Here is a 27,240-nt window from a genome sequence, read left to right as displayed (position 1 = left end):
TTTGCAGGCTGCAGGTTCGTAGTTCCCGTTGTTTTTGGTGTCTGCCCCCAGTGGGTAAGGTTGGTTCAGTGAGTTGTGTAGGTTTCCTGGTGGAGAGGACTGGTGCCTGTTTTCTGGTGCATGAGGCTGGATCTTGTCTTTCTGTTAGGCAGGGCTGCGTCTGGTCGTGTGTTTTGGGGTGTTTGTGAACTTATTATGATTTTAGGCAGCCTCTCTGCTACTGGGTGGAGTTATGTTCCTGTCTTGCTAGTTGTTTGTCTTAGGGTGTCCAGCATCTGGGAAGGCTCTTGCAGATTGATATCACATGGGGCCCAGAGGTCTCTGGTGGTCCAATGTCCTGAACTCAGCTCTCCCCCCTCAGAGGCTCAGGCCTGACACAGGGACGGAGCACCAAGACCCTGTCAGCCTATGGAAGAAAGCATTTCCACTCAAACGAATCTTTTAAAATGAATATTCAATATTTACTGTATGATATATTCTCCATTGCAAGTGTGCACTCAGGTCAAGGGAGGTGTAAGCTTTCCAACCAAGAATTCAAGTGCACGACCAAGAATGCTGCTGGATCAAAATGCTGGTGTTACCTCCTACTATCTTTTAATTACAGCACTTTTTACCCCCTGGAGTCTTCTAACCACCAAGTCCTGCTCAGTAACAATGTTGGAACTGTCTCATTACAGTAAGCTGTCTCCTGAGTACCTACTTCTTTAACCAAGTTCATTTGCTCTGAGAGCACTGTACTCAGTGCTGAGACTGCACTTAAGACAAAAGTAAGTTTAGTGATTGTTGTTGGTTGTTTGTTTAACAAAATTGCTGCACAGATGCTGATCATCTAGGTGTAAGCAGCCTACTATACCATTTTGCATCAAGACCTTAGGTACGGTCATCCTTTTGGGAACTAGGTTGCCCTAGATTATAGAGACAGTGAGGTGGGGTGAGGGTAGGAGGGAAGAGAGTTCTTTTGTAGGTTTTTCCCTTTCATCACTTTAAATATGTCCTGCCACACCCTTCTGGACTGCAGAGTTTCTGCTGAAAGATCAGCTGTTAACCTTATGGGGATTCCCTTGTATGTTATTTGTTGGTTTTCCCTTGCTGCTTTTAATATTTTTTCTTTGTATTTAATTTTTGATAGCTTGATTAATATGTGTCTTGGTGTGTTTCTCCTTGGATTTATCCTGTATGGGACTCTCTGTGCTTCCTGGACTTGATTGACTATTTCCTTTCTCATATTAGGAAAGTTTTCAACTCTAATCTCTTCAAATATTTTCTCAGTCCCTTTCTTTTTCTCTTCTTCTTCTAGGACCCCTATAATTCGCATGTTGGTGCATTTAATGTTGTCCAAGAGGTCTCTGAGACTGTCCTCCATTCTTTTCTTTCGTTTTTCTTTATTCTGCTCTGCACTAGTTATTTCCACAATTTTATCTTCCAGGTCACTTATCCGTTCTTCTGCCTCAGTTATTCTGCTATTGATCCCTTCTAGAGAATTTTTAATTTCATTGATTGTGTTGTTCATCATTGTTGTTTGCTCTTTGGTTCTTCTAGGTCCTTGTTAAACGTTTCTTGTATTTTTTCCATTCTATTTCCACGATTTTGGATCATCTTTACTGTCATTACTCTGAATTCTTTTTCAGGTAGACTGCCTATTTCCTCTTCATGTGTTTGGTCTGGTGGGTTTTTACCTTGCTCCTTCACCTGCTGTGTGTTTCTCTGTCTTCTCATTTTGCTTAACTTACTGTGTTTGGGGTCTCCTTTTTGCAGGCTGCAGGTTCGTAGTTCCCGTTGTTTTTGGTGTCTGCCCCCAGTGGGTAAGGTTGGTTCAGTGAGTTGTGTAGGTTTCCTGGTGGAGAGGACTGGTGCCTGTTTTCTGGTGCATGAGGCTGGATCTTGTCTTTCTGTTAGGCAGGGCTGCGTCTGGTCGTGTGTTTTGGGGTGTTTGTGAACTTATTATGATTTTAGGCAGCCTCTCTGCTACTGGGTGGAGTTATGTTCCTGTCTTGCTAGTTGTTTGTCTTAGGGTGTCCAGCACTGTAGCTTGCTCGTTGTTGAGTGGAGCTGGGTCTTAGCATTGAGATGGAGATCTCTGGGAGAGCTTTCACCGTTTGATATTATGTTTAGCCAGGAGGTCTCTGGTGGACCAATGTCCTGAACTCGGCTCTCCCACCTCAGAGGCACCGGCCTGACACCCAGCCAGAGCACCAAGACCCTGTCAGCCACATGGCTCAGAAGAAAAGGGAGAAAGAACGAAAGAACGAAAGAATGAAAGAACGAAAGAAAGAAAGAAATGAAGAATGAGAGAAAGAAAGAAAGTAGGAAGGAAAGAAGGAAAGAAAGAATGGGAGAAAGAATGAAAGAAAGAAGGAAAGTAAGAAAGAAGGAAAGAAAGAAAGAATGAGAGAAAGAAAGAAAGGATAAAATAAAGTTATTAAAATAAAAAATTATTAAAAATTTAAAAATAACAAAAAAAAGAAAAAATGGACAGACAGAACCCTAGGACAAATGGTAAAAGCAAAGCTATACAGAAAAAATCACACAAAGAAGCATACACATACACACTCACAAAAAGAGAAAAAGGAAAAAAAATGTATATATAAAAGAAAAAGGAGAGAGCAACCAAATCAATAAACAAATCTACCAATGATAATAAACTCTAAGTACTCAACTAAGATAAACATAAAACCAGCAACAAATTAGATGTAGAAAGCAAACCCCAAGTCTACAGTTGCTCCCAAAATCCACCGCCTCAATTTTGGGATCATCCGTTTTCTATCAGGTATTCCACAGATGCAGGGTACATCAAGTTGACTGTGAGGTTTAATCCACTGCTCCCGAGGCTGCTGGGAGAGATTTCCCTTTCTCTTCTTTGTTCGCACAGCTCCTGGGGTTCAGCTTTGGATTTGGCCCTGCCTCTGTGTGTAGGTCGCCTGAGGGCATCTGTTCTTCTCTGAGACAGGATGGAGTTAAAGGAGCGGCTTATTAGGGGGCTCTGGCTCACTCAGGTCAGGGGGAGGGAGGGGTATGGAATGTGGGGTGAGCCTGTGGTGGCAGAGGCCAGCATGATGTTGCAACAGTCTGAGGCGCGCCATGTGTTCTCCTGGGGAAGTTGTCCCCGGATCATGGGACCCTGGCAGTGGCGGGCTGCACAGGCTCCCAGGAGGGGAGGTGTGGAGAGTGACCTGTGCTTGCACACAGGCTTCTTGATGGCTGCAGCAGCAGCCTTAGCATTTCATGCCCATCACTGGGGTCTGCGCTGATAGCTGTGGCTCGTGCCCATCTCTGGAGCTCGTTTAGGCGGTGCTCCGGATCCGCTCTTCTCACGCAACCTGAAAGAATGGTCTCTTGCCTCTTAGGCAATTCCAGACTTCTTCCCGGACTCCCTCCCAGCTAGTTGTGGCGCACTAGCCCCCTTCAGGCTGTGTTCATGCAGCCAACCCCAGTCCTCTCCCTGGGGTCTGACCTCCGAAGCTGGAGCCTCAGCTCCTAGCTCCCGCCCGCTCCGGAGGGGGAGCAGACAAGCCTCTCGGGCTGGTGAGTGCTGGTCGGCACCGATCCTCTGTGTGGGAATCTCTCCACTTTGTCCTCTGCACCCCTGTTGCTGCGCTCTCCTCCATGGCTCCAAAGCTTCCCCCTAGCCCACTCCCAATCTCCGCCAGTGAAGGGGTTTCCTAGTGTGTGGAAACTTTTCCTCCTTCACAGCTCCCTCCCAGAGGTGCAGGTCCCGTCCCTATTCTTTTGTCTCTGTTTATTCTTTTTTCTTTTGCCCTACCCAGGTATGTGGTGGTGGGGGTTTCTTGCCTTTTGGGAGGTCTGAGGTCTTCTGCCAGCGTTCAGTAGGTGTTCTGTAGGAGTTGTTCCACATGTAGATGTATTTCTGATGTATTTGTGGGGAGGAGGGTGATCTCCACGTCTTACTCCTCTGCCATCTTGAAGGTCTCTAGATTCATTTTCATCTCTCTTTGGGTTTCATCTCAAAAGTGCAGAAATAAGACTTCCTTCAGAGGACAGGTCAAAACTAAGGCAGCTCAAGAAGTGTCCATCTCAGGTCTGAAGGGAGCAGGAAGACACTGATGTGGCAAATAAGACTCAGGGGATGGGGAATGGTGCATCCCCACTATTAACTTTGGGGGAGAACTTAGAAGTCATAAGAAGGTTTACTCCTAGGAACATTTGGAGAAAGCAAGAAGAGAGCCTCTTCCATTCCTTCCTGAGTGGAGTTTTGTTGGTGGAAATGAGAGAACCCTGGGCTAAAGTCACAGAGATCCTGAGGGAGCCCAGAACTGCTTGAGTGGAAACTGCACAGAGACCTATTCCTCAGCCATCTGCTCTGTTTCCCCCTCATATGATTCCTCAAGGTTACCTTGCCTTCTCATGTCCGTTATGATTTTCTCAACAGAGCTCACATTAGAGCACCTCAGAATCTGCCAAGGATTCCTTCCTAGAGGCCCTTGGCACCAGACACAGGGAAAAGAGAACTGTTTGAAACCTGGATGGTTAGAATGAAAGGATAACCTTTAGATGCTGCCCACTGAGGTCATGTGTCTGCTGTACTGATCTCAGAGTGTTCCTGGGCAAAACTGGTATTGTTTGAGCCACTATCTTCATGCAACATTGGAATCTTAGAGGCACAACTGCAAATGTTTCTGCTCTAAGTTGGTTCTTGTGCCTGACCTAATAACAGAGTGATTATTGGGTGATGTCATATACAATAAGCCAATGATGTAGAGGCCAAATTCAAACTGTATAATCTGCTTCTTATTTTCCATTCATGTTTTCAGTGAATGTGGCTTTCAAGGCAAGCCACATTGCTTCGGGAAAACAAATTTCTTCATCAATCAGAGGCGGCCGTTGTAAGCTTGCCTCTTGGCTGTTAATGAGAAAGAATTATTATAACATAAAAGCACTTATGCATAAACAGTTTTGATATGAAACTTAATTTTGTTCTACTGTGATATTCAACTAGAGTAAAATTCTATTTTTAAAAGATTATGCAAAAATGTTAATTTAATGAAATAAAATGATCATCAAATAAAATTTGAAGATGAATGCTTCCTTCTCCTGACACCAGTGACGAGATCATGTTAATTCTTCCTTGGTAGCAAATTCTTTTGCAAAGCATTCTTTTCCATTTTTCTTTTTTAAAAAATATTAATTTTTTTATTTGGCTGCACCGGGTCTTAGTTGCGGCATGCGAGCTCTTCATTGCAGTGCGTGGGCTTAGTTGCCCCATGGTATGTGGGATCTTAGTTCCTCAAGCAGTGATTAAACCCATGTCCCCTTCATTGGAAGGCAGATTCTTAACCACTGGACCACCAGGGAAGTCCCTCTTTTCCATTTTTCTTAAAAAGTCTTTGACTATGTTGAATCTTTTTTAAAATTTTATTTTATTAAATTATAGTTGATTTACAGTGTTGTGTTAATTTCTGCTGTACAGCAAGGTGCTTCAGTTATACATATATTCGTTTTCATATTCTTTTCAATTATGGTCTATCACAAGATAATGAATATAGTTCCCTGTGCTGTACAGTAGGACCTTGTTGTTTATCAATTGTATACATAATAGTTTGCATCTGCTAACCCCAAACTCCCAGTCCTTCCCTCCCCCACCCGCCCTCCCCCTTGGCAACCACAAATCTGTTCTCTGTATCTGTGAGTCTGTTTCTGTTTCATTGATAAGTTCATTTGTGTCATAGTCTAGATTCCACATATAAGTGATATCATAGGGTATCTTTCTCTTTCTGATTTACTTCACTTAGTATGATAATCTCTAGGTCCCATGCTGCTGCAAATGGCACTATTTCACTCTTTTTTTAATGGCTGAATAGTATTCCATTTTATATACACACACACACACACACACACACACACACCCCACATCTTCTTTATCCATTCATCTGTCAATGGATATTTAGATTGTTTCCATGTCTTGGCTATTGTAAAGAGTGCTGCTATGAACACAGGGGTGCATTTATCTTTTTGAATTATAGTTTTGTCCAGCTATATGCCCAGGAGTGTGATTGCTAGATGTAGCATACACAGGAGCCATCTAAACTGGTTTGTTTTGTGTTGGCAATTGGTGTTGGGTCCCGGAAGGCTTTCCTTTGCATAATTTTATTTTACCTTATACAAGATTGGGTGCTCACTGAAGTCAGAGGCTTTGCAGGATGGACAGGCAACAATTTGTTGGAGTTAATCATCCCAGCTCTCACCTGTGTAACACTATCTCATCTGACCCCACTTTAGGCTATAAGGCCATTGCTTCTGGAGCCCTTCTGGGGCGTCCTTACATGTAGAAAAGCTATTGAGGAGATTTTACAACGTAAAAGCTTTTCTCTCTCTAGCACAAACACTCTGCCAGACAGGGATCGTTCTAGAGTTGTTGGTGGGCATAATTTATGGGGAAACATATGATGTGTTTATTAGTCTGGGCTAAAAGTTTCATGAGTTGAAGAGTAGGCCTTTTTCAAATGTGGAATCTAACATAAATGAAGTTAATCCTTAAAACCTATAAGGTATCTTGATTGCCTTAGGAGAAGTGTTTTATGAACATACCTAAGCCCTTCAACCATTATTTGTAGCCTTCAACAGTCAAGAAAAACGTAACCACATTTTGGTCATTTGTTAGAAACTGCTTGAGTAGGTTTAAGCTGACTATATTAGTGAGGTACCTGTGGGTAAGGTCAGATCTATGGCTCCAAAACATAGCAGGAAAATGAGAGCCTTGAAAAAGTCACATCTGTAAAGAAACTTGGTAAAACTCTCATTCTGTACAGTATGGTAAACTTTACCCTGCACCATACAGCAGGTTAATTTACTAAGACATTAACTTATGCTTATTCTTATTTTTCCCCTTACTATTCTAAGAAGGTAGTCAGACTTTTGTGTTCTCCTATCTCTGGAGCTCAAGGTTGCAAGAGAGAGGGCAGGGGTTGCCTGGCAACTCTCCCTCAAGGTTCTGGGAATTAGTTGCTCAGAAACCTCCTTGTTTGAGGGGATTGGGCTTGGTCAGCCCAAAGAGTGATGGAGAGAAAATGACCTTCCCAGACTGGGAAGGTGGAAGTGGGCAGGTAGGTCCCAGTAAGGGAAATGCCCCTGTTCCCTAGCAGCTGCCTTGGATGAACATCACTTTGGAACAGTACCTGGTGTGGTGCCCCTCTGGGTAGAACCTTCGGCATAGGGCTTCCCCACATTTGCCAAGATCCCACCATTCATGAAACAATGGAGCTACTCAACTTCTAGGAATAACATGTGCTTGGACACTGAGCAATGCAGGGGCTCTCTCTGAATGTTGTAAATTGCATAAGGCTTCCAATGCCTGGAGCTGGGAGGGAGGAAGCCCTTGTAATGATGGAATTTTAATATTTCAGCCCTAGGCAATTGGCAGTCTGGTGTCAGACTTGATTTGACTTAGAAAATAAGGTGCTGTGATAAGCCAAGTGACAGAATAAAATTGTACCCAATACGACTGTGTACGTGAGAACAAAATACTAGCTTGGAATGAATGGTCATGTATGGGTGGGAGGAGTAGAGCCATTAAGAACTAGTCCCAGTTTTTTTTTTCATCTTTGCTTTTCCTTTTGTAAAAGCCCCATGCGAAATTATTTTCAACATGTACTACCTTTTTGGCCCAAAGGTCCTCCACTGGAGCTGAGCAAGGTCCATAAGGGCCCCTGGGGGCCATGGGTAGACCAAAGAAATAGGAAGAAGGAAAAGGAGATGAGAAGAAAAAATGAGAAAGCAGAGGAAATAGGGAGGAGAGAAAGTGACAATTACCTAAAGTAACAGGAAGTGTATGCATAGACAGAATAGATGCACTAGTGTGGCATAAGGTCTCAGGCCAAGCCAAAGGAGGAAACTCATGCATTTACTCTTTTTTCTATTTTCCCACATTTCTTCTACCTTACTTCCTATTCAGTCAGCCCTTGATTATCTTAACACCTCATCTGCCTCTAGGCAATGGATACTTAATTCCTAAATGGCTAGCTTGAGAGGAGGCACTGGAAAAGCATCTGGTGTTGAGCCTCACAGAGACCTGAGTTTCAAATCTGGCTCTGCCAACTCATGGTACCATGTCTGGTCACTAGGTCCTCAAGAGACGAAAGTAGTGCTACGTGTGTAGTAGGTGTCAGTAAACTGTCCTCTGGGCAAAACTCTCAAAAGACCTCTTCCTTGTTATTTTACCTTCAGTCCTCTGGGTGGTGAAGAATTTTAGTCCTGAATAAACACTGGTGAAAGCTGAGGGCTGGCTAGGAAAGAGGCAGAGGACACTGAAGAGAACCCATGATTTCACATTCACATCTGTAAGCATCCCTGATCTTGGGTACGTCTAGTCCAGCGGTTCTCAAATTTTACCAGGCATCGGAATCACCTGCAGAGTGCAAGGTCTCCAGACTTCTGATCCTTGGATCCGCAAATATTGATACTCACCTCCAGAAGGAGTTTAGGGGTCTCCAGGTATACAAAAGACACTCAGGAGGTCCATGTATTTATCTTTCCAGGAGTTAAGAGAAGTTGTAATTGTTCTGTCTTCTACTTCACTGTATAAGTTTGTGTGAAATTCTGTCCAGACTTGGTAGATACTTTCATCCTACCTGTATATGAATGTCTATCTGTAATGCTTACTCACTAATAATATTGTGTACTCTCTCTTCTCTCTTCATATGCTGGGACAAAGAGATTTTTGTTGGGTTTTGTTGTCAGGATTGTTTTACTTCCCTAACACAACCCTAACCATTCTACTCTTCTCTGAAACCCACCCTCCCAGCCTAGGCTGATGCAGTTAGAGTTTCTCTCCCAGGAATTTGGGATCAGGGCTGAGAGACATGGTCTGCATGAACCAGGGGATCGGTGGGTGGGTAGTGAGGCAGACATGCAGAGAGAAGCAGAGACACTAATTCTTGAGATCTTTCCACCTGGGGTACAGTCCCAGTGAGTGCGAGCTGCCCTCCCCACCTTGGGTTCTGCGAGACACCTCATGTCATGTGAGCGACCTCATGTACTGCCAAAATCTCCTTTTCTGCTTAAGCAAATTGGCCTTGGATTTCTGCTAACTGCACCTAAATAATCTGCACTGAGATATTCCCCATTGCCCTCATTGATGAACTGCAGATTCCTAGACACAGTAACAAAGATCTTCACGATCTGGTGCCTGCTTACCCCTCCATCTCTTATCTCAACACATGTGCCTCCTACTCTATACCTCAGTCATATGGAACTACTTTTGAGCTCTTTCTTTTCTTCAGGGCTTAGGCATGCTTTTTATTTCTGCTTGTAACACTCTTTTCCCCTCATCTTTGCCTGGTCAATCCCTATTCGGCCTTCAGATGTCAGTGTAGATGTGTCACTTCCTCCAGGAAGCCCTCCCGGATACATAGCTTTTTTCTCCATATTCTTGGAGTACCTTTAGCTCCCGAGTCCTAGCACTTACATAAGACACCATAACTGCCTGGTAACTTGTCTTTCTGCCTCTCTAGATTTTGAGCTCTGTGAGGGCACAGTCTGAGTCTCAATCGCTGTTGTATCTGGGTGTCTAACTGTACCTGGTACTTAGCCGGCACCCAATAAATACTTGTCAAGTGAATGAACGATGTGCCTCCCTTGCTATCAGTCACCTGCCCCAGTGGCAGATTGACAAGGTTGAACAGAAAAAATGAAAATTACTTTGGCCTCAAGGTATAGATTACAATTTGGAAATACTCCTGAGGTAAAGAATCAGGTATCGCCATAGTTTGGGAATATCCTATTACTTTCATTTTATATTTTCCCCCCTTATTTAATGACCATGACAGAGTTTCTAATTAGAGAAAAGGCCTCATGCATACATTGATTCAAAAGTGCTGTATCACTAGGGAGATTTTGAGAATAAGGTTAGAATTTAGCATATCAGAAGTTGAATCCATTTGAGATCTCTCAAAGAGGTTTGACCTTGGGTCATTTAGCACAGACTTTCATAGTCACTGAAAACTGTTGTCATGGTAATCATGGAACCTTTTATGATTTTTGTAGACAAGTTAATGAAGATACTGGGAACAGCCCAAAGGAATTCATACCTGAGTGTGCATTTGTCTCCATATTAAACCAATCACTGTTCTGAACACACATCTGCCCCTGGCCTGATTCTCTTGGCTCTCCTTCCTGACAGGAATAAATAAAAAACTGATTCCTTTTTAGTGTTTCAGACTAGGAGGCTGTGGATGGCTGCCCTTTTGGTCTCATTTCAACAGGAAGTCCTGCACAAAGGGCTTAAAGGAACAGAAGAAAAAAAATGCTGCATGAAACAAATCTCTTCTTTTATTTCAAAATCTTAATGTTGCTGATTTAAGGCACCTAAATCTAATGCCTATACAGAGGTTTCTTTTGTAGACAGCACAGAGCACTGAATATACCTAAAGTCTTTTTCTTATGGTCCTTCATAAATACACCTTAATTTAAGCATCCATCAAGTCTACAAATTTACATACAGATAGCTCAGTGTGCTCACAAGATTTGAGTGTGAGATTTTCCATTTATGTCCTGTCCTGCTAGTTCTTTCCCAATATCCATTCTCTCTTCTTTCCTAATAATAGTATTCCTTACTTTTAGTTAGGCATGCTTGAAATCAAGACATTTCCCATTCTCCCTGAATTCTGGCCAATGGTATTTAAGTAGAAGTGGTGTATTTGACTTCCTGGACTTGTCTTTAAAGGGAGTAAGTATGTGCCTTTCTTCATCCCTTCCTACTGACTGGAATGTGGACATGATGGATGGAGTTGGGGTAGCCATTTTGGACAATGAGTTGAGAGCCACATTGAGAAAAGCAGAATGACAAGATAGAAGGAGTCTGCGTCCCTGAAGATTGTGAAGCTCCCATAAAAGCCCAGACTATGTTTATAGGAGAGAGACAGAAACTTCAGTCTTATCTAAGCAACTGTTATTTTGGCTTTTCTGTCATCTAACCTTAACTATCACCCAAAAATGAAATTAATTATTCCTCTTTCCACTGATTGGGTGTGAAACTTTTCTGTGAGATTACCCATTGATTCCAGGGCATGCTGGAAGGTGGGCAGGTTTGCTGGACTTTTGCATTAGCCAGACTGAATTTTCTGGTATGGGGAATTGAGACAGAATGGCAGAAAAATATCTACTCCAGCTTAGGCATAGAGACATAGTGTCGCCTGGTCTTTTTATGTGCATTTTGAATTTTTCTATTATAGTAGAACCACGTATCTACCCTAAAATAAGAACCCTTATTTCAAATGCTTTTTGGAATGAAGTAGATGACAAATAAGAATCATTACTAATTAGTCTGAGTGCAAAGTATTGAGATAAGACACACACAAAAAAACCCAAAACAGAAAAACCCCAAACTTTCCAAATTATCTGAAACAAGTGTAACAGTCCTCCACATGGGAGACACAGGTCTTGTACCAGTGAGGAACTGCAATTTTACTTACTGAATTTGGGCCTTTTGATCTTCTTTGTCATTTCTTTATTTGAGTGTATTCCAGTCACCAGCAAAACTACATGAAGAAAATGCAAAAAAATCTAATCAATATTATTTCACCTAAATGCTTTCTCTCTTTTGACCTTTATGTTTGCTTCAAGCATATGTTAAAGTATTCTCGTTAGTAGAACTAATGTTCCCTTATTTTATGGTTGGGGAAATAAGATGTATACTTTGTGCTTTTCTTAGCCTCTGCTGAAAGGGCCTTTTAAAAATACCTCTTGGATATCTGTCCCGGTTTTGCTGTCTTTAAATTTCACCACACCAGCGCCACCATCTCCACTTTCCAAAGGCAGGAACGTGGGTCTGGCGAAGCCCACTGATTTGCTTGGTGCCAGGAATAAATTATAGAGGTAGGATGAACACCCAGGCCCTTCCTGTTCTCTCTCTTCTGTTCCACACTGAGTTTCCAAATGCCCAGAGAACCGCATACGCATGCGCGCGTGTGCATTTGAAGTGCGCTCATGTGCGTGCGAGAGAGACAGGGAGGGCGTGATGATGCGTGTCCGTACAAAGCCTCAGAGGAGGACTCTTTGGAAAGGGAGACAAGGAGGAGGGGGACTGGGGAGACGAGAGAGACCCCTCGCAGGGTATGGTGCGACCTGACTGTCCTTGGTGGTCCTTCCAGCCCCAATTGGTGCTGCGCCCCCCAGAGGCCAGCTGCAGGTAGGTGAGCTTCCTTCTCAGAAACGGAGCGGAACCTGGATACTGCTCTTCGGGAAGCAAAACAATAGGGGAAGAAAGGGGAACTCTTTATGCCTTTAAGTTTAAAGTCACATTGCTAGTGTGAGCCTTGTGTTTTTAAAATATAGGGCTTCCCTGGTGGCGCAGTGGTTGACAGTCCGCCTGCTGATGCAGGGCGGGCGGGTTCGTGCCCCAGTCCGGGAGGATCCCACATGCCGTGGAGCGGCTGGGCCCGTGAGCCATGGCCACTGAGCCTGCGCGTCCGGAGCCAGTGCTCCGCAACGGGAGAGGCCACAACAGTGAGAGGCCCGCGTACCACACACACACACACACACACAATATATATATATATATAAAACATTGACCGAATTTTTCTTATTACCAAAACAATACATGTTCCTTGTAGGACAGTAAAAAAACACTCAAAAACAGTACTACAGAAAATAACAGATGAAAGCAAAAAGTATAATATTTTCAGGCTTTTTCTATATATATGTATGTATTGTACTTTGAAACAAACATTTGATGATGCTTATACTGTTTACAATGTGTCATAAACTTATTTCTACTTAAGGATATAAAAACATTTTTTCTTGTCATTTAATGTTCCCCTCATAATTTTAACTGCCTACAAAATATTGCAATTCATGGACATACCATAATTTAGCCAACTCCTGATTTAATATAAGTAGATTTATCTTTGCATGGATTCCTTATTATTGCCTTAAAATAAAATTCCAAATAGGGTTTCTTGTCTGAAAGATATGCCCACTTAAATTTCTGATATATATTGTGAACATTTCTCATAGCAATTTTTTAATAATGTCTGAAAATGCTCACTTCTCTGTATCTAGACTAATTCTACCTATAAACAGAAAAGCATGTTTTTCCTTTCAAAAGGCTAGTCAGTCTCTATTCTTCTTCCTTCCTTTCCAGGCCTTCTTCTACCTTACCCACCCAAAGATGATACTGCTCTAACTTACCTCCATTTTAGCTACTTTTTTGAGAAACCTACTTTCTGGATGGAGTTGGAATTCTGGAGGTGAACATGAGGCAGCAGAATAATTAAAATAGGAATTTTACTTCCTACTTTATGTTTTTTTTTTTAACAACACAGATGCTTGATTAAAGCATAAATCAGGAGTTAGGCATTCTTGAATTGGTAACTGTCTTTGAAGGAAAAAGTGGCAATGTCACCAAGTGTTTGTTAAGAAAATTTTTTATTTATCTTATGATTAACTAGCTGAGCTGTGCCAATGATGTAGCTCCTGAATTATCCTGTTTTGACTATTAGCACTAGTTGAGGCCTGGACAGTTGACATACCATGTCCTGCAAGAACAGAGCCATGAAAGAGAACTGAGTGAAAACCAAACGTCTAGCCAAGTAGAATGAAGGCAGACCTTTTTTAGGTGTTATTTACTTCTGGGGTTTGCGTAGGGTGTGAATGTCGTGGAGGTCTGATTTTTATAGTAGGCTCTGTGTCATTTAACTCTGTCCAAAGACCGCATCTTCATTTTATACACAAAAATAAATAACTAGAATATTTTTAAAAAAACAAGTACGAAATAAATATATAGAAAAAATTATGCGCATAAAGCAGAGGGAGTAAGTGAAATAGTTGTAAATTTGGATATCAGTTCTTGGTGGGAAACCAAATACTGTCTTTCTGGGGCTGTGTACCCATGGCATGTGGTTTATAAGTCTTGGTATCATTAGGACTATAACTATTTGAGTAAGACCACCCCATCACTCGCATTTTCTTGCCCAAGACCCTCCAGGCTGAAAACATGCAGAGCTGGGTTCAGTTTTAAGCAGTGGTTAATAAAGTCATTATTTTCAATGGTACACAGAGGCCCTCCCCTCAGCTTAGATGCTTGTTAATTAAAGCTCCCCAGAAGCCACTCCTCAAGGGGAGAGCTGGTCAGTAAGGCTGCAAATGTGCTTGTGCCCTGAAGCAAGTCATTCCTCATCTGCAAGACCTCTCTTGCTACCTTGGAAATGGTGACTTGCAGGTGGAATTTGGGTGAGAGAAAAATCAGTCTTGTGTTCCTGTTCTTAGGAAGCCTGGCAGAGCACCGAGATGGATGACAGATGCTCACTTCAAAGTACAAAGCAGAACATAGGTCTGAAAGCCCTTCCATGGGAGTAGTTATCTGGCCACAGCTGAGGCCATTAGAGTCTAGAGGCCTTGAGGAAATCAAGGCTAGAGTCTGAAGTTCCAAGGCAACCATGATTTACCAACTTTGCAGCAATACTTCTCAATTTTTAAAAATTCAATGTTCCAGCTTTGAGTAACATGAAAAGTTCTCACCTTTCGCTAGTCGTGTTTGAAATTTCAAAACAAATTACATATTGAATTTATTTTTTCAAATAAAAATTTTCCTCTGCTCTGTTTCTCTCTAATGTGGCCATCAGTATGATTAAGATAGCTGAGGTGCAATTGTTTAAAACTTCAATTTAAGTAAATTATCGTCCACATAATTTATAGAGAAAATACAAATGAGTTAGCCTGAAACAATGTTCAGTCTCATTAATGATAAAAAATGCAGGCTAAAGCAAAATGAAAAGATATTTTCTCATAGTGTGTACTGAATATTGAACACAAGATTATAACTTAATCCTGGCATGGATTTGGGATTAGGGTAGTCCAGTACACTGTTGGTGGAGTCATTCTGGAAAGCCATTTGGTAATACATTTCAGTAGCCTTAAAAAACATTTATATTCTTCGTCCTAGAAAATATATACCTAGTAATATATCCCAAGTTATAATCAGAGACATAGACAAGGATTTATGTATAATAAAAGGTGTTCATTACAGCATTATTCCTAATAGCAATCGGAAATAATGAAATCTTGGAAATGTCCCAACAGTAGGGGAATACTAAGCATTTATTACAAATGATTTTAGCAGAAGATTAAATGACCTGGGAAGTTCTCAGCTCTAACCCTAAGCATGATTCTGACAAAATTAGAATATACGCAGAGAGAAATACCTGGAACAAATATACCAAAATTTTAATAATGGTAGAGTTATAATTCCTATTTTATATTTTCTGTATTTTTCCCATTTCATGGTAAAGTTCTTACACATACATATTCTATGTTTTATGCAGAATGTTTCTTTTCGAATTAGAAAGAGACAATTGTTATTTAATTTGGTCATATTGAAATCAGATAGACTTACAATAATGAAAAGCGCTTTCTAAAATCATTGGCATGGGTAATAGGCACTTGTGTTCCACTCTTCCCATCAGTATTAAGTCATAATCAGAATCCATTTATTTTCAAGAAAAGACATGAAGTGTCAGAACATTTAACCAATTATCAAATCAGTAAGTACTTACTGAATACTTATTACATGTCTAGAACGTTTATAGGAATGCTTCATTCTAGCCCATAAACTTCTTGTTTGATCCCTTAGAGCCACTCAAGATACTAACTCAGGTGGTGTTGACAGGGACTCTCTCCTTCACCAGACTTTAGTCAGGCTCCTCTAAGCCCTCTTCTCAACTAGGCTTTGACCTTGGGCTTCTGTGTCTGCCCTTGTTGGGCCTGCATCCCTTAGTTTTAGCAAAAATCTTGTTTAGAGAGAATCCTCCACCCTTGATATGTGATCACCCTGGTCTGCCTTTAGCAAGAATCCTGTCTGGTTGGTTTAGCAAGAATCCCCTGATTCCCGTGAAATCTCCTCTTAGTAATTTCCATCCCCTGACCCCTGCAAGCCGCTCCTTGGCTATAAATCCCCACTTTTCCTTGTTATATTCGGAATTGAGTCCAGTACAATACTGAAGTCTCCTTTCCCCTATTGCAATGGTTCCTGATTAAAATCTGTTTTTACTGCTTTAAATACTGTCCAGCTCTGGTTCTCTTTAACAGTGGCCACAGTGCCTTCCTGAAAACTGATTTATAAAGCAGATGATTTCAAATCAGCTCAAATTTCCCCTGTGCTTTGCTTTCGACTTACTTACTTACTCAGTGAAACATATCAGAGCTTCATTGCAGAGACAGGATAACTTATTCTCTATAATCACATAAATCACAAAATTATGGTTCAGATCATAGAATATTGAAGCTGGGAGGCGCTTTGGAGGTCATCTTTTTATTTTGTAGAAAAGAAACCAAGGTCAAGGTTGACATCTCAGCTAAAGCTGCTTTGGAGGGGGAGGGGGCAGAAGTTGGAACCAGAATGCAGGTTCCAACTGGTGCTGGTGCAGCCTTAGGTTTTTTATGCTACTTTCTCCCCACAGTGCAGTCATTGACTATATGTGGTGCTCCGATGACAGTGGGCAGCATACAACTCTGCTACATCATAAATTTACACATGTTTAGAGTGACCATGCTAGCTCTGATATATACCGATTAGACACTTAATTAACATTAATTTAGAGGGCTTTTGGGGTATCTTTGGATGGTTCGCTGTGATATTGTGATTTATGATAAATATATATTTTGGTGTTCCGGCCACAGTTCCTGCCTAACAGCTCCCCAACCCTTGGAATGTCCTGAGTGATAAGAGCAGTGGGAGCATCTTTTGTTATAATATATATATTTTTTGCTGGAGTAAAATTGCTTTACAATGTTGCATTACTTTCTTCTGTACAACGAAGTGAATCAGCTCTATGTATAACTATATCCCCTCCCTCATGGACCTCCCCCCCGCCCACCGCCCATCCCACCCTTCTAGGTCACCACAGAGCACCGAGCTGAGCTCCCTGTGCTATATACAGCAGGTTCCCACTAGCTATCTATTTTACACATGGTAGTGTATTTATGTCAAACCTAATCTCCCAATTCGTCCCACCCTCCCCTTTGCCCCCTGTGTCCACATGTCTGTTATATTTGATTTCTTGTCCTCAGTTCCTGAAATCAGAGCCATAAAGGTGAAATGGATGTCTTGTTTTTCATAACAAGCCCCTTTCAATCACAACTGAGTTTATGTAAATGAGGTGGCTTTTGAAAATCCCCTAAAGATGAGGGAGCTGGTTGCCAGGGAAACCCACCGTGAATAGAGTTGGAATTTTCAGTCCCATCTCCTGATTTCCCAAGAGGAAAGAGGGGCTGGAGGTTGAATCAATCACCAATGGCCAGTGAGTTAATCAATCATGCCTATATAATGAAGCCTCCATAAAAATCCAAAAGGAGAGGGTTCAAAGAGCTTCCAGGTTGAGGAATGAGAGCTCGTCCATGTGCCACCGTGCTGGGCCCAAATTCCACGGGGACAGAAACTTCTATGTTCAGGACCTCGCCCTATGTATCTCTTTATCTGGCTGTTGATTTGTATCCTTTAATATCCTTTGTAATAAACTGGTAATCTAGTGAGTAAACTGGTTTCCTGGGTTCTGTGAGCTGCTTGAGAAAATTAATCAAACGCAAGGAGGGGGTCATGGAAACCTCTGCTTTATAGCCAGTCAGTCAGAAGCACAGGTGACAACCTGACTTGCAATCGGCATCTGAAGTGTGTGTGTGTTAGGTGGCGGGGGGCAGTCTTGTGTGAGCCCTTACCTGCAGGATCTGATGCTATCTCCGGGTAGAATGGTGTCAGAATTGAGCCGAGTTGTAGGAAACCCAGCTGGTGTTGAGGAATCACTTGGTGTGGGGAAAAAATTCACACATAGGAATTGGGTGCAGAATCAGACTCTAAAACCTGAAAAATCCAACATCCCTGACAAGAATAATATATTTAGCAATATTTCTTGAGTGCCTGTGAGATGTGCTGAGAACTGAAAATGCAACAGTGAGCAAGACACAGCTCCTGCTATCAGTGTCGTACAGTGTCAGGGGAGGCAGCCTCATAACGAGGTGAATGCCATGCAGTCGTGACTAGAATCAATACAGGGCACCAGGGAAGCCCATAGGAAGAGGGTCTGATCAAATGGAAGGCAGAGGAAGCTTCCTGGAGGGCCAGTAGGGTGTGTGGGGGTGAGAGGAAGAACATTCCAGGACAGGGAACAACATAGTCAAAGACCTGGAAGGGAGAAATGACTCGACCTTCAGGGGAATGAGAAGGTCAGCACTTCCCACGTCCCTGGAAGCCAGGCTGGGCCCTGTGGTAGGGAGGAGAGCAGGAGAGGACGGCAAGAGCCATATGAGAGAGGCCTTGCCAGCAAGCAAAGTGCTTTGAGAGATGTGGGCTCCGTCATAAAGACAAAGGGAAAACACTGTTAAGTCAGGAGAGTGGGATCAGATATGGGCTTTAGGGAGATTAATTGGGGTGTGGTAGAGAATGAGTTAGAGGGGTAAGGATTCGGGGCAGGGAGGCTGTCACAGTACAGAAGAGGGTTTCGGGGGACTTAAGGGAAATGACCCTGGGATGGAGACAAGCAGATGAATAAGAGAGATTCCAGGGAGGGGCATATAAGGACATTGAGAAGAGAATCTGCGGTAGGAGTCTCCCTTTTCTACTTTGATTTCTTGCTTTGTGAATGAGCAACCTGAGGGGAAAACGGTTTTGTAGAAGGGCAGGCTGAGAGGGGCGAGACAAGCAAGGACAGTCAAGGTCTTCTTGGTTCCATGATGTGGGGGACATGGCAGAGTGTGAACCAGCCTCCGGGTTTCTGCGTTTTGTTTTGTTTGTTTTACAGTGGCTAAATCCTTCCTATTCCTAACCCCTGCCCCACCCTCATCCCACCCTGTGTTCACCCCTACTAACCTATAGGTTAGTATGGGGCTGGGGGGAGATAGCCTCTCAGAAGGACAAGGTGGAAGTGAAGGACCCTATGCTCTCAACGAGGATATGCCTTAGCAAGTTGGTGGTGGAGTCAGGGCCAGAACCTTATCTTCCCTCTGACTCCCAGCCCAGTCTCCTTCCACCATACTGAGAGCCCCTTGCCTTCCCAGCTGTGTCACCTCTTTCTCTTCCAGTCCTTAGTTCTGCCACTGTAGAGTCCCCTCTGCACAGACCTTGCACATTCTGACTATATTATGGGTTAAATTGTGTGCCCCCCTCCCTGAATTCATAGGACTTCTGATGGACTTCGTGTTTAAGTCCTAGCCCCCAATACCTCAGAAGGTGACCTTAATTGGAAATAGAGTGGTTGTAGATGTAATTAGTTAAATTTAACTAACTTAATTAGTTAGGGTGAGGTCATCCTCCTGGAGTAGGTTGGGCTCCTAATCCAGTATGACTGGTGTTATAAAAAAGGGGCAGTTTGGATATAGACACAGACAAACACAGAGGTGAAGGTGTTTGGATATAGACACAGACAAACACATGTGAAGGTGAAGGCATAGGTTGGGGTGATGCCAAGGATTGCTATATATTGCTAGCAAACCACCAGAAGCTAGGAGAGAGGCGTGGAACAGAGTTCACTCTCACAGCCCTTTGAAGGATCCAGCCCTGCTGACACCTTGATTTTGGAATTGCAGCCTCTAGAATTGTGACAGAATAAAATTCTGTTGTTCAGAGCCACCCGGTTTGTGGTATTCTGTTATGGCAGCTCTAGCAAACTAATACTGACTATCTAAAAGACCTTTGTACCCTTCCGTGGCAATAGTTTCGTAGTGACCCACAGGATCACTCTGCCTGACACACAGAGTGGCCACAACACAGCGGGGTCAAGATTAACCAAAGATTACCCTTGGGCTTAGTGCTAAACCCGTCAGCACTTTTCTTTCGTCTGGTTGACCTGCTGCTCCTTAAGGGCCTACCCCAAATTGTGTTCTCTGTTGATAATATAAGGTTAAAGGGTTTCACCTCTAAAAGTATGAGTTGCCAGTGGTACAAGTAAGGCCATGTCAGTGATTAAGAATTTTTTTTTTTGAGAAATTAAGAAATAAGTTCTCTAAATTCAGAATCTGTAAATATGCTTTATCTGAAATATTTGCTAGTTGCTGAATAATACACACACACAAATATGTGTGTATATATGTGTGCTTAATATATAATATGTAAACATACATATGTATACATATGTTTGCTTTATATAAAAAATATATAGACATACATTCTGAATTTGATCTACATTTAACATTCCCAGTTAAACATTTCTCCAAAATGTTTATCATAAAAAGATACACTGAACTGTTTATATGCTCTGTCTTGGTTTAAATCTTTTGTTGGCAAGATTCTTTGGACATTAGGAGAATGTTAAAAGCGTATCCAGATACACATATAAAAGTACTTACCAAGGAACATTTCAATAACAGATGCCTTCATAGTGAGGACAGCAATCCCCATAAATATCAAAATGGCACCCTAGAGAGGAAGAAACAATAACATCATCATATTTCAGCCAGGAGTTCTGAATTGGATGCACAGAGTGTAGGGAGGGGCTGCCTCATTTTGCATTGCCCTCTGGAGTCTTAGGATTTCAATCTGCGGCTTTCTGTAAACAACGCATGGAGATCAGCTGCGCTGGTACCCAGAGAGGCTATTCTCAGAAAACCTGTTCTAGCCACCAGCCTCCTCTTCTTCAGAGGTTTGGTCTTAGACTAAAGAGGAAATAATTCCACAATTTCCAGAATATGTTCAACCAGTCTTCAAATTAGGACAAAAGCCACACTTACGGTATTTAGAGAACATTTTTAGATTACAAATTGTGGGGGTTTTGTTTTGAATAAATTTATTTTATTTTTGGCTGCATTGGGTCTGTGTTGCTGCACGCAGGCTTTCTCTAGTTGCGGTGAGTGGGGGCTGCTCTTCGTTGTGGTGTGCGGGCTTTTCATTGCGGTGGCTTCTCTTGCTGCAGAGCACAGACTCTAGGCGCGTGGGCTTCAGTAGTTATGGTGAGTGGGCTCAGTAGTTGTGGCACACGGGCTTAGTTGCTCCGCGGCATATGGGATCTTCCTGGACTAGGGCTTGAACCCGTGTCACCTGCATTGGCAGGCGGATTCTTAATCACTGCGCCACCAGGGAAATCCTACAAATTGTTTTAGATTACAAAAACAATTCACTCAATAAATATTTATTAAATCTTATTGTATGTCTAGGGATGAGGTGATTAAAATTGAATTAAAAGATAGTTCTTGCTCTTAAAAGACTTACAGTTCAATAGAAGTGAGAAAACATACCTGGACAGAAATAACCATAACATTAGAGAGTGTGCAGGCCCCCAAAGGAAGAATAAGGGGAGGTTATGGACCAGTGGTTCTCAAACTTTGCTGCATATTAGAATCATCTGGGAGTTTTAAAAGGCCCTGATGCCCAGGCTGCATCTCAGACCAACTGAATCAGAATCTCTTGCAGGTGGGGTCTAGGCATCAAGCATTTTCGAAACTCCACAGGTAATTCCAGTCTGCAGCCAAGTTTGAGAACCAGTGGTTTAAAGCAAGGCTTCCAAGTTTTAATGTGCATATGAATTACTTGGGGATCTGGTTAAAATGTAGATTCTAATCCAGTAGGTCTGGGATAGTGTCAGAGAGTCCCCAAGAGGTTAGGGAATTTAGAGGAGGGAGAGATTATGTCAGCTGTGGGAATAAGAGGAAGCCTCTTGGAGGTGGCAGCAACTGGGTTAACTCTGAAAGATGAAAATAGGAGATGAAGTGGCTCCAAGTCAGGGGAAACAGCATTGACAGAGGCTCAGAGGTTGGAAGGCAGAGTGGATACAAGGATGCTGTTGAAGCAAGATCTTTTCTGACCCACCTCCTAGAGAGATGGACATAAAAACAAAAATAAACAAATTGGGGTGTAATGAAACTTAAAAGCTTTTGCACAGCAAAGGAAACCATAAACAAGACCAAAAGAAGGCCCTCAGAATGGGAGAAAATATTTGCAAATGAAGCAACTGACAAAGTTAATCTCCGAAATATACAAGCAGCTCAATATCAAAAACACAAACAACCCAATCCAAAAGTGGGCAGAAGATGTAAATAGACATTTCTCCAAAGAAGACATACAAACACATGAAAAGATGCTCAGCATCACTAATCATTAGAGAAATGCAAATCAAAACCACAATGAGGTATCACCTCACACCAGTCAGAATGGCCATCATCGAAGAATCTGCAAACAGTAAATGCTGGCGAGGGTGTGGAGAAAAGGGAACCCTCTTGCACTGTTGGTGGGAATGTAAATTGATACAGCCAGAATGGAGAACAGTATGGAGGTTCCTTAAAAAACTAAAAATAGAACTACCATATGACCCACCAATCCCACTCCTGGGCATATACCCAGAGAAAACCATAATTCAAAAAGATACATGTACCACAATGTTCATTGCAGCGCTATTTACAATTGTCAGGACATGGAAGCAACCTAAATGTCCATCGACAGATGAATGGATAAAGAAGATGTGGTACATATATACAATGGAATAGTACTCAGCCATTAAAAGAAACGAAATTGAGTTATTTGTAATGAGATGGATGGACCCAGAATCTATCATACACAGTGAAGTAATTCAGAAAGAGAAAAATACCATATGCAAATGCACATATATGGAATCTAAAAAAACAGTACTGATGAACCTACTGGCAGGGCAGGAATAAAGATGCAGATGTAGAGTACAGACTTGAGGACATGAGGGGGAAGGGGAAACTGGGATGAAGTGAGAGACTAGCACTGACATATATATACTATCAAATGTAAAATGGATGGCTAGTGGAAAGCTGCTCCATAGCACAGGGAGATCAACTCGATGCTTTGTGATGATCTAGAGGGGTGGGTTAGGGAGGATGGGAGGGAGGCTCAAGGGGGAGGGGATATGGGGATATATGTGTACTTATAGCTGATTCACTTTGTTGTACAACAGAAACGAATACAACATTGTAAAGCAATTATAATCCAATAAAGATGTATATATATATATATATGATGCTGTTGATCCATAAGAGGTTCCCTCTTCTCTTAAGGCTACGGGGAAACCCTAGAAGTTTTATTCATACCATCATTAATTGAACATATGATCCCCGTTGAAAAGGCAAGGAAATTAAGGCTTAGAAAGGCAAAATGTCATACTCGTGGTGACCAGGCAGTGAGTAGGGTTAGAATGGAGGTGGGAGTAGGTGGGAAGGATCTGCCCTGGGCTTAGGCGATAAGGAATAACATTGTCTGTAGGGAATTTAAAGACTTAAAGTTGGTCTGCTCTTTATTATCCTTATAAACTAGCAATTCTAAAGCATGTCAGTGATAAAGCACTCTTCCTCTCTGGGGCAGATGACTCCCACTATGTCTGCTCCACCCATGCCACAGCTGTGTGGTTTTTAGGCTTTAGCTGGCGTTCATAACCCTACCCTCTGCTCTGTCCATGGGTGTGCTAGGAAAACTGCTGTCTTTAAAAAAGCCCCGATTTAGCCCATTTGTCAATTTCTGTGGCATAAATCCTCCCACCCTGGCTGATGTTGAAGTCACCAAAGTGACATCACTGCATGGAGATTTGGAAAGAGATAAACAATCTGGTACTAGCTAGGTCTAGAGCAAGCTTATATTTAATATGTAGATACAGTGCTGTGCAGAGTTTATTAACAAAAAGCAATGATTAGATTATGGTTGAGGTAGTAATACAAGGACTTGATGCAGTCAACTTAAAACTGGTAGATGAAAGGCTTTATTACAAACCGTTAGGCAGCAAGAGTAACCCAAGACAGAACCCATCACTTTGTTAATTTCCAGCAACAGTTGCAATGTGTTAAATTTCCCAATTAAGGTAGTTGACCACTGGCTAAGTAAAAGGCAAATAACCATCTTTATCTTCAAAATAGAAATAGTCACATATATGATTGGCAATTTGATACTTAATTATCTGGGTCATATTTTGGAAATAGTGTGATGACACATCATTTTTTTGTCTTATATTAATTGGAGGAGCTGCAGATCAACTCACATGTTTTCAGGCCTCAAATTTAATTCTCCTGTTGGGATAAATGCAGTATATCAAGCTACCCTACCCAACCCACCTAACTAGCTCTGCTAGTTGGCTGTTACCATATAGCATTGGACATTTTGTCTGAGTCATCATAGATTTCTCTTTCTCTCGTACCCCACATCTTTTCCATCAGCGAAGCCTGTTGGCTCTACATTCATAATATATCCAGAATCGGACCGCTTCACATCATCTTTACCATTGCCACCTGGTCCAGGTCATGCCCTCTTTCACCTGGATTAAAGCAATTAGTCTCCTAACTAGGTTGTTTCCTTCTCCTACAATCCAAAGTCCACACAGCAGCCAGCGTGATCCTGCTCAAAGGAAGTCAGTTCATGGCATTCCTCAGATCAGAACTTCTGTGGTTCTCTGCTTACTCAGAGTGAAAGCCAAAATCTTGGCAAGTGGCTCAGGACCCCAATAGATTTGGCCACCATTGGCCCCTCTGACCTCTCTTCCTTCCATTTGACTTCTCGCTTATTAAGCTCCAGGCATACCTCTCCCCTGAGGGTCTCTGCAGTTACTGTTAACTCTACCTGTATGCCCTTCCCCCAGATCAAACATGATTTACTCCCTCATTTCTTTCAAGTCTTTGCTAAACGCTATCTTCCCTTAAGATTTTCCCTAATCACCCAATTTAAAATTGTAAGCCCTCTCCCACCCACCATCAATTGTACACCCTATCCTTTCCCCACTATATTTTCTTCCCGTCGCTTATCACCTCTGACATACTCTATGCTTTGCTAATTGTATTTGTTTATTGTTTGTGTTCTCTACTGGAATGCAAGCTCCATGAAGGCAGGGGTTTTTATTTGATTTTTTATGTGCTGAAAACATACTTAATCCATGAGTGAGTGGTTAGGGCTCTTTCCTTTCCCTAGGAAATAAAGAAAGGAAACAAGGGGGGAAGACAATCTGTGAATACTCTATAAATCTACTGAATTGTACATTTTCAAAGGTGTATTTTATGGTATGTGGATTATATTTCAATAAGCATTATTGTTAGTCAACATACAAACCAAAAGGGAAGATAGAATTTCGGAGAGAAGGGCTCTCAGATCTGTCTTACAACTTTAGAAGACACGATAGACCGACCTTTACACAAAGGGATGAATGGATAAAAAAACAGCAGGATTCCAGGAAGCATGCTAACCCCAGAGGAGATAGCCCCCAAGTAATGGAACTCGACCAGAATCACTCTGGTCTCCTGGAATCAGAATGTTTGAGGCTTCTTTCTTACCACATGAATTTCTCTCCTTGCTTGGTTCATTTACTTATACGTTTAAAATGTAAATGTGCTTTTTGAAATGTGTGAAAAAAAATTCAGAACCTCTCTCAGCCATTCCAGCAACTGGGGATAAGAATGACCACCAGCACTGTTAAGCAGTTTCTGCAGGCAGTTCAATGTCAGGGAGCTGTAGGGTGTACAGTAATGTTGGAACCTTAATGTCTCGTGCTCACCAGGGTTCTAACAGAAACAGAACAATAAGGGTTTCCAAAAGAACATGTTACTGATTCATAAATGTATGAATTGTGCTGTGAGATGTAATATAAACAGTCCTGAATGTGAAGTTCTGGTGGGGCAAATGAAGGCTGATAGTGAAATTAAAATATACATAATGTAACTAGAGTAGCCAGCCAATTTAATTAGATCTCTTGTTGCCTGGAATTAGAAAAGAGCTGATTATTTATCAGTAATAACATGATAATACTGCTTTATATTTTTATGGTTCTTTACAGTGTTTTTTCTCCGATTTTTAAAATTATGGTAAAACACAAAAACATAAAATTGGCTATCTTAACTATTTTAAAGTATACAATTCAGCAGTATTAAATACATCCATAAATGTGCCATCATCACCATTAGCCCTCCGTTAAAAACTCTTTTTGTCTTGTAAAATTTAAACTCTATGCCCATTAAACAATAACTCCCCATTCTCCCCTTTCCCCAGCCCCTGGCAACCACCATTCCACTTCCTGTCTCTATGATTTTGACTTTTCTAAGTATGTCATACAAATGGAATCATACAGTATTTTCTTTTTGTGACTGGCCTGTTTCAAATAGCATAATGTTCTTAAGGTTCATCCATGTTTTATCGTATGTCAGAATTTCTTTCCTTTTTCAGGCTGAATAATATTCCATTGTACGTATATACCACATTTTCCTCATCCATTTATCTGCTAATGGGCACATGGGTTGCTTTTGTGTTTTAGTTATTGTGAATAATGCTGCAACGTACATGGCTATAAAAATATTTCTTTGAGACCCTGCTTTCAATTCTTTTGTGTATGTGTCAAGAAGTGGAATTACTAGATCATATGGTAATTGTATTTTTAATTTTTTGTGGAACCTCCATACTGTTTTCCAGAGTAGCTGTACAACTTTCCATTCCCACTAACAGTGCACAAAAGTTCCAATGTTTCTATATCCTCCCCAACACTTGTTATTTTCTGTTTCTTTTGATAGTAGTAATGGGTGTGAGGTGGCATATTATTGTAGTTTTGATGTGCATTTCCCTAAAGATTAGTGATGTTGAGCATCTTTTCATGTACTTGTTGGCCATCTTTATATCTTCTTTGGAGAGATGTCTATTCATGTCCTTTGCCCAGTTTTTAATCAGATTGTTTTTTGATTGTTGTTGAATTTTAGAAGTTTTCTATATATTCTGGATATTAATCCCTTATCAGGTATATGATTTACAAATATTTCTTCCATTTCTCTGGGTTGCCTTTTTACTCTGTTGATAGTATCCTTTGGTACACAAAATTATAACATTTTCATGAAGTCCAATTTGTTTGTTTTTTCTTTTGTTGTTTATACCTTTGGGTGTCATAGTCAAGAAATCATTGCCAAATCCAATGTTATGAAGCTTTTGTCCTATGTTTTCTTTTAAGAGTTTTACAGTTTTAGGTCTTACATTTAGATCTTTGATCCACTTGAGTTAATTTTGTGTATGGTATTAGGTAAGGGTCCAACTTCTTTCTTTCTCCATGTAGATATCCCGTTTTCCTGGCACCATTTGTTGAAGAGACTGACTTTTCCCCATTGAATGATCTTGGCAAAAATCGTTTGACCGTATATGTGAGGGCTAATTTTGGGGCTCTCTATTCTGTTCCATTGGTGTATATGTCTGTGTCTATGCTAGTACCACACTGTTTTGATTATTATAGCTTTGTAATAAGATTTTTAGATCAGAAAATATGAATCCTCCAGCTCTTCTCTTCTTTTGCAAGATGGTTTTAGCTGTTTGGGGTCCTTTGAGATTCCATATAAATTTTTGCA

At 41.6% G+C, this 27,240-nt stretch overlaps 1 protein-coding gene across 1 annotated transcript in view; it reads right to left on the bottom strand.

Annotated features, from left to right (window-relative positions):
* The window catches only part of VIT (vitrin), a 116,008-nt gene that overhangs the window by 66,337 nt on the left and 22,431 nt on the right, over nt 1-27,240 (bottom strand). The window contains exons 2-3 of the mRNA XM_024753557.1: nt 20,284-20,353; nt 11,424-11,489 (exon numbers count right to left, since the gene is read on the bottom strand). Of these exons, the coding sequence (XP_024609325.1) occupies nt 11,424-11,489; nt 20,284-20,335 (118 nt within the window). The 5' untranslated portion in view covers nt 20,336-20,353. The remainder of the gene's footprint in view (nt 1-11,423; nt 11,490-20,283; nt 20,354-27,240) is intronic.

This window comes from Neophocaena asiaeorientalis, unplaced genomic scaffold (assembly GCF_003031525.2).
Source record: "Neophocaena asiaeorientalis asiaeorientalis breed wild unplaced genomic scaffold, Neophocaena_asiaeorientalis_V1.1 scaffold171, whole genome shotgun sequence".
Taxonomy (NCBI): Eukaryota; Metazoa; Chordata; class Mammalia; order Artiodactyla; family Phocoenidae; genus Neophocaena; species Neophocaena asiaeorientalis.
The sequence above is the reverse complement of the archived record's forward strand: the minus strand, read 5'-3'. Positions and strand labels throughout refer to the sequence as shown.